The following is a 7,959-nucleotide window of genomic DNA, read 5'->3' on the forward strand; positions in this document are numbered from 1 at the left end:
TTTGAGGGTTACAAAATTAGGGTTTTCAGGGTTAGGGTTTCGTGCTGATAACGTGTTTTAGGGAATCAGAAATTAAGAGAAAATTTATGTGTATTCTCATTGATAATAGGGGCCTCTTTATATAGAGGATTACAAGGTATAGAATCCGAACCATACAAGAAAATGTAATCATACATTGAATAGGAATATCTAGATCCTTCTAAACCCTATTACCACTAGGTCAAGTAACCTAGAGTTTGGGCCAAACACAAAATAGATATTTACTTAAACATCATCTAAATTTTTTTACCGATTGACTCCTTATTTTTTTCCCTTCACGGTCAAATTTGACTGTTAAAAAAAGTAAGCTTTAATCAATGGATTATATGACTTCACTCTGAGCCCACATATTAGACGGATCAGATTGGGCCACGTGTCTCTGAAATTGTATGCCGTGTATGGAAGAATTGTCGCACAAGTTGAATTAATACATAAGAACCACTTGTTGAAAGTTGAAACATTTGCCTGGCTTTCTCCATTTCTGTCTTTAGCATATCATCTGATCCTCCTCTCTCTTTCTCCTTATTTCCTCAGAATCATAAACCAAGACTTCAGTTATGCCTATTGTTCGAGCACTTGAATCTGCTTCTGTAAGCATCCTCCTTAACAAGTTGGCCACTCAAGATGTCATAGATTTCTTCCTCAAATGGAAAATTGATGATTCCCTGCGAGAAAAGCTCAAGAGAAACCTGCTTGTCATTCATGCAGTTCTCAATCATGCTGAGGAGAAGCAAGTCCGGGACTCAAATGTCAAAGCTTGGCTCGAGGACGTCAGAGTTGCAGCTTATGATGCCGAGGACATATTGGATGACATCGCCAATGATGCTCTGGAATCACAAAACAGCAAACATGAGGTATGGAATTCTAAGATCAAAGAAGGGATAGACTTTAAGATCAAAGACATTGCTAATACTCTTAATCCTTTTAGAGAACGTATAGAGTCGAAAATGATAAAGATTATAGATGTATTGGAAGAGATTGCAAAGCAGAAAGATATTCTTCGTTTGAGAGAAGATTCTGGCGGTATAGAATCAGGTTTTGACAGATTGCCCACGACTCCAATGTTGGGTGATGAATCTCATGTTTATGGTAGAGAATCTGATAAGGAGGAGATAATTACTTTGCTGAATTTGGGTGGAAATGATGATGGGGTTTCTATAATCCCAATTGTAGGCATGGGAGGTATTGGGAAGACTACACTTGCTCAGCTTGTGTATAATGATGCTAATGTGAGTAGCCATTTTGATTTGAGAGCCTGGGCTTGTGTCTCTGATGTATTTGATGTGCAGAGGATAACAAAAACACTTGTTGAGTCTGCGACTAAATCAAGTTGTAGCACAAACAATTTGGAGTTACTTCAAGAACAACTGAAAATACGGTTGAAGAACAAGAAATTTCTTTTTGTTCTGGATGATGTCTGGAACGAGAAGTATGAAAGCTGGGATAAGTTAAGAGTCCCCTTCACAGTTGGTGCACCAGGGAGTAAAATCATAATCACGACACGAAACAAAACAGTTGCATCACTTATGCGGACTGTTCCTACTTACTGTTTGGAGGGGCTTTCGGACAGTGATTGTTGGTTATTATTCGAACAAATTGTGTTTCAGAACAGGAATTTAGATGCCTATCCAAAGTTGAAAGTGATTGGCAAGAAAATAGCATACAAGTGTAAAGGGTTGCCTTTGGCTGCAAAGGCACTAGGAGGTCTCCTGCGTGCTGAACCGGAACTAGATGAGAATTACTGGAATGATATCTTGAATAGCAAACTTTGGAAACTGGCAGACAACACTATTCTTCCAGCTCTAAGATTAAGCTACCATCACCTCCCTGGGCATTTGAAGCGCTGCTTTGCTTATTGCTCGATGTTTCCTAAGGACTATGAATATGAGAGAGAGATGTTAATCTTGTTATGGATGGCAGAGGGTTTTGTGCCAGAGCCAGAAGGAAATCAACGGATCGAAGATGTAGCTGGAAGATATGTTTCAGATTTTTTATCAAGGTCCTTCTTCCAACACACCAGTGACAAGTCACGACTGGTAATGCATGACCTCATACATGATCTTGCACAATCTGTTTCTGGCAAAACATTTGTTAGGTTGGAGGAAAATTCAGAGAACCATAAAAAGTCTACAAAGGCTCGGCACTTGTCATATACCCGTGGATCTGAAGATGTATTTCAGAAATTTGAGGCATTCAGTGAGGTGGATTGTTTACGAACCTTTCTACCACTAGACCCGTTGCAAGGATTCAATGTGAGTGGCTTATCTGACAAGGTTCCTTGTGATATGATGCCAAAATTAAGACTCCTGCGGGTGCTATCCTTTAGTGGTTATCTCATAGAAAAGTTGCCAGATTCAATTGGCAACTTGAAGCATCTGCGATACCTCAATCTTTCTTATTGTCAAATAGAAGAGCTACCTGAGCCAACAAGCAGTCTATACAATCTGCAGACATTAATTTTATTCAGATGTCGATCGCTTACCATGCTGCCTGCAGACATAGGAAACCTAAGGAATTTACGGCATCTCAATATTCAGGGAACTAGGCTGAAAAGTATGCCTTTGGGAATGGGAAGATTGGTTAACCTTCAAATACTGTCAGATTTTATTGTGGGGAAAGCCTTGGGAAAAGGGATTGCAGAATTGAAGGACTTGTCACATCTTCGAGGCTCAGTTTCTATTTTTTGTTTGCATGATGTCAGCAGTGTTAGGGATGCAATTGAGGCCAGATTAGAGGTTAAGAAGCACCTTGATGATTTAGTTTTGGAATGGAGCAGCAGTACTGATGGTTCGCGAAATGAAGAGATCGAGACAGAGGTACTTGATGCACTGCAGCCTCATGAAAACCTGAAGAAACTCACCATTAAGTATTATGGAGGTACAGAATTTCCATATTGGATGGGGAATCCTTTGTTCACTAACATGGCGTACTTGCATCTCTATGGTTGCATAAAATGCACATCTTTACCACCCCTTGGCCAACTACCTTTTCTTAAAGATCTCATAATTGAAGCAATGCATGGAATACAGCGTGTAGGAATGGATTTTTTTGGGGATGATGATGGTTCCACAATTTTTTTCCCCTCTTTAGAGACTTTGAAATTTGAGGACATGAAAGAATGGGAGAAATGGTCATCTTCAGAAGATGAAAAGATTAAAGGATTTCCCAGCCTTCGGGAGCTTTCCATATTTAGATGTCCCAAGTTAACAAAGTTTACACGTGGATTTGCTTCTCTAGAAAAGCTGCTCATCAAGAACTGCGGAGCAATAACTACCTTCTCACAGAATCCTGCACTTGGGAATTTGGAACCTGTAGAATTCCCTAGCCTGAATTTGGAACCTGTAGAATTCCCTAGCCTGCAACTGCTTGTTCTTGTTGGTTGCAGTGAGCTTGAAAACCTTCCTTTTTCCCTCCCTTTGTTGAAAATGCTTGACATAGATGGTTGTGAAAAATTGGCCGCACTTCCAAGGATGGTGGAACTTAGTACATTGTACCTGATCGATTCAAATGCTGAATTACTTGGATCCAAGATGGAATTTAGCTCCCTGACCTCTTTGCACCTAACTCATATTCCAGATGTGAAGCATCTACCTGAAGGCTTTATCCAACAGTCTGCAAAACTTGAAAAATTGAGTCTTACAAGCTTTCCTGACCTTGAATATTTGGCAGATGACGGAGTTGGACTAGCACACCTTGTATCCCTTCAACGCTTGACAATATCCCATTGTCCTAAGTTTGTTGCTTTGCCTGATGAGCTCCCACCTGTACTTAAATATTTGGATTTGAAACATTGTCCTAGCCTGGTGAAGCTGCCTGGTAAACTTCACAACCTTGAGTGTCTTGCAGAGCTGCAGATTGAATGGTGTTCAAAGATTGAAGCATTTCCAGATGTGGGGTTGCCTGACAAACTGAAGCGTCTTGTAATCCGTGAATGTGGTGCTCTGAAGACCCTTCCTCAGGAGCTTCTCTGCAATAACAATTTTCTCGAGTATTTAGAAGTTCATAAATGTCCTTCTCTTGTGTCAGTTCTTGAAGAAGGAAACTTGCCATCAACTCTAACACATATGAAATTTTACTATTGCAAAATTCTGGGATCACTGCCTGAGGGTTTGATGCACAAAGACAATATGACTCTAAAGTACTTGGAGATAGACAACTGTTCCTCTCTCATGTCCTTTCCAAATGGTGAGTTACCAACAGGCCTGGAGCGTCTTGAGATTAGTGATTGCTCTAACTTCCAGACATTGCCATTGAGCCTTCTTAACCTCACGAATCTTGAGACCTTGGAAGTAAAGAGCTGCCCCCTTCTTCAGGACTTTCCAGAGGGTGGATTGCCACCCAACATAAAGTTTGTCACAATTTCCGAATGTGAGAATCTCAAGTCTCTACCTAAATTCTTTCATAAACTCAAATGTCTTCAGAAGTTGGAGATTTCTGGCTGTCCTAGTCTCCTGTCCTTGCCAAAGCAGGGTCTGCCCAGCAGCTTAAGACTACTTACAGTTACTGATTGTGAAAAGCTTAATCCCATACATCAGTGGAGACTTCACAAACTACCCTCTCTAGATGTTTTCACCATTGGTGGATTTCCTGGCCTGAAGTCCTTTTCAAAAGATTATCCTCTTCCTCACAGTTTAACCTCTTTAAGCATTCAAAGATTCCCAGATCTTGAATCCATATCGGAGGTGCTTGAGAATCTCACCTCACTTGAAAACCTGAGTATCAGGGAGTGTGATAAGCTCCAATCTTTGCCAGAGACGGGGCTACCAGCGACAATTTCTACCTTGACAATTCGGAATTGTTTACTTCTAGAACCTCGATGTGAAAAGGACAAAGGAGAAGATTGGTCCAAGATCAAAAACATCCCCTTCGTGAGTTCACGCTAATGGCATGAAGATCATTAGAAACAGAGAAGTTGTGTCAGGTTAGCTTTCTCATTCTTTTAACAAAATAGGATTCATTTTAAAGCATCATTTGTACATCTTTTGTCCCTAACCATAGAACCTTTACCTTTCTATGCAGTTACTACATCTTTCATGATCAATCCAGAAGTACTTGCTAGATCCCATTCTGTACCAGAATCTATAGCTGGAGTGTAAAGTATCTACAGGTTTATATTTGTTACAGCACCTAGTCCATTCACTGTTTATCACTATCGAACACTCCTAAATTCCTACTCTACCAAACATATGGCAACGTTGTCGGACATTGCAATCTCATGAAGACTCTGCTTCCAGTAGCAAGCATTGATCAATACCCTCAACTCATTGCAGGGGATGCACCTATTCAAATCTCAGAATTTGGAATTCAAGTGCTGCTTCCTAGCATGCTGAATTTCCTGTGCAAGCCGTCTACTTTTGAAATCAAACTTCTGCTTTCTCATGGAGACTCAAACACAGCTGTTGATTCATGTTGAATTTTATGATTGATTGTGAAGTATATTTTTTGTTGAGCCAGAAATGATTGCTCAAGTTTTTTATTTTTTGATGGCTCAAGTATGATATTGGACATACATTTTGGGGGCCAATTTTTTAGCAAAGAGAAGTATGAAAAACTGAGATTGCTGATATATGTCTGATTACCTGTACTCTGATTGTAGCTGTGGAATAGTGCAGCGCAGATAGTACATGATGACAGACTTCCTTCTACATTTGGTATGATTTTGCCAAAATAAATTGAGGAAAAAAAGTTATGCCTGTCTAGGGAAGAAGTTTACATTCTTTTTTGTGATTGCACATCTTGAATTAGTTATCTTTATTTTCAGTTTTTTCACATCAAGGACATGTGTCTGGACTCTGGACCATACTCCTTGACGATTACTGAAGCAAATTTGCAGAACCAAAAAATAGGATCAAATTTCCACTTTGTTAAAATTAGGATTTCTAGTATTACCAACTCCACTAGAAAAAATAAAATAAAACAAAATACACAAGATGCCAAGTCTACATTATCTGAAAGGAATGGAATAAAATACTAGACGTCAGTACGGTTGACATTGCTCCATTTGGCTTGAAGGTGGCAGACAATGATCTCCCTCATTCTGTGTATCTTAGCAAAACAAGTCGGGTAACTGCAAAGAATATCCACAATTTCTACAACATAATCTGATCTGTTCCATTTTCTTCTGCAAAGAATATCCACAATTTTCTACAACATAATCTGATCTGTTCCATTTTCTTGCTTTCTTTTTTAGATTCTGCACAACACTCTGCTTTTTATGTTCTATTCTCTCATATTGACCCACTCGAATCTTGGGTTCTGTTTCCACTAGTTGAAGGATCAATACCATAGTCTTGTCTTCATCATTGATTTTGTCCTCTAGCTTGTGAGTTGAGCTAAGGGTTATTTCTGCTTATGGATAATTCATGAACTGTATTTAACTTTAGTGAAGCATTCATAATTTCGAGCAAGACCTGTTAGGTTTGATTCAACTATGCATGAAGTTGTTATCATTTGCATAAATTTTATAGCTTTATTGTAGTGCTAGAGCCTGATGGCCAATAATTGAGAATTGGGTATTGCAGATGAGCTCTTTCTTGTGGTGCTTGGCTCCTAATAGTTCTTGTTTCAAATAAAGAAAGAAAATATGGATGATGGTGAGTTAGAGACTTTAGACCATGATGTATTTCCAAAACCCAATTCCTCTGGTAATTTCCAAACTTCAACTTCTGTAGATACATTTCGGACATGCCTTCACACTCACACATGCAACCAACCTGGCCCTGATGCTGCACATACACACACTTGCTATCACACACACACCCAAGTTCTTCCGTCGGAGGAAAATGATGGTGCTAAGAGTAAAGAGCATTCAGTATTGAAACCAAGAAGAAGGAGGCCTTCAGGAAATAGAGAAGCAGTTAGGAAGTACAGAGAAAAAAAGAAGGCACACACAGCTTATTTAGAAGAGGAAGTCAAGAAATTGCAAGTGTTGAACCAGCAACTTGTTAGGAAACTACAGGGGAAGGCAAGTCTTGAAGCAGAGTTTTTAAGGCTTAGAAACCTTTTGCTGGACTTTAGAGGAAAAGTTGATAGTGAGTTGGGTGCTTTTCCATTCCAAAAACAGAGTTATAAAACTGGTGCTATTTTCAAGGAAGGAGATTGTGAACTGCAATCTACTGTTGGGGAAACAGGCCTTCGTTGTCAAACTGATTTACCATGCCTCTGTCTACCTGCTGTTGGGTTATCATTGCAGGGCAGAACTGATGCGAGTGGGAAAACAATGGTGTCATTTGGAGGAAATTGCCAGCCCCCAGTAATTGATTGCCCAGAAAATCCAAATGGGATGGCAAGTGCTGAAGTAGAAAATCTGCACATAGCAGAAACCTTGGCATCATCAGCAACCCAAGATAAGTAGCTTACTGTGGCAATTATTGTAAGTTTCTTGTATACACCAGCACATATTTTTATACTAGCTTTTAGTCTGCATAGATTGTAGCAGAGGGGGGTTAAAAGGTGTTTAAAAGGTGTGATTACAACTGTGATGCATCCTAACTTATTTCTGTTTGTAATTTTGGCATCTTTCAATAACTTGAGTCACTCTGTCATGCATATAAGAGTTTCTCTCTTAGTTTCCTTGTAAATTCTTGTATAGTTTTGTTTTTATGATTTTCGTTTGGCAAGAGAACTCCTTTTCGTTATATGGCACCAGAGTCAGATAATGAAATCTCCTTTTAGTCAATAACTTTAAGATCACAAATCACATATGACATGAGATCATATTATGATCACCTTTGATGTTAGATAATCATTTGCTGAAATGATACAGTGTCAAACAAAGGATTCTTTTTTAAAATTCTTCAATTCATGGAGTGTCGCAAATGAATGAGTGATTTGGAATTAGTTGATTGATAGTTGCTGCAGAAAAGAACAGATTATTGCTCTGTAGATAGTTAGGGCTGCATCTAATTTTCCACAAAGTGA

The 7,959-nt window shown here is 39.2% G+C and overlaps 2 protein-coding genes across 7 annotated transcripts; both read left to right on the forward strand.

Annotated features, from left to right (window-relative positions):
• The first annotated feature begins 516 nt into the window (after nt 1-516).
• Nucleotides 517-5,738, forward strand: LOC133713479 (putative disease resistance RPP13-like protein 1). Its single transcript, XM_062139517.1, has 2 exons — nt 517-4,960; nt 5,059-5,738. Exon 1 carries the CDS (start codon nt 597-599, stop codon nt 4,920-4,922), a length of 4,326 nt encoding a protein of 1,441 aa, XP_061995501.1. The 5' UTR covers nt 517-596; the 3' UTR covers nt 4,923-4,960; nt 5,059-5,738.
• A 270-nt stretch (nt 5,739-6,008) lies between these two features.
• On the forward strand, nt 6,009-7,641 carry LOC133717780 (basic leucine zipper 19-like). Of its 6 annotated transcripts, none has more exons than XM_062144513.1 (3): nt 6,016-6,102; nt 6,561-6,632; nt 6,711-7,641. In XM_062144513.1, the coding sequence occupies exons 2-3, from the start codon at nt 6,623-6,625 to the stop codon at nt 7,391-7,393; spliced, it is 693 nt and encodes a 230-aa protein (XP_062000497.1). In that variant the 5' UTR covers nt 6,016-6,102; nt 6,561-6,622; the 3' UTR covers nt 7,394-7,641. The 6 variants fall into 6 exon arrangements, with proteins under 6 accessions (XP_062000494.1, XP_062000497.1, XP_062000498.1 ...); XM_062144514.1 differs by lacking the exon at nt 6,016-6,102 and adding an exon at nt 6,109-6,456; XM_062144515.1 differs by lacking the exon at nt 6,016-6,102 and adding an exon at nt 6,109-6,361.
• Nucleotides 7,642-7,959: the final 318 nt, after the last annotated feature.

Source organism: Rosa rugosa, chromosome 6 (genome assembly GCF_958449725.1).
Source record: "Rosa rugosa chromosome 6, drRosRugo1.1, whole genome shotgun sequence".
Classification (NCBI taxonomy): domain Eukaryota; kingdom Viridiplantae; phylum Streptophyta; class Magnoliopsida; order Rosales; family Rosaceae; genus Rosa; species Rosa rugosa.

Coding starts and splice junctions, on each gene's coding strand:
- LOC133713479 (XM_062139517.1), top strand. CDS start 597: ATGCCTATTGTTCGAGCACTTGAATCTGCTTCTGTAAGCATCCTCCTT.
- LOC133717780 (XM_062144510.1), top strand. CDS start 6,623: ATGGATGATGGTGAGTTAGAGACTTTAGACCATGATGTATTTCCAAAA.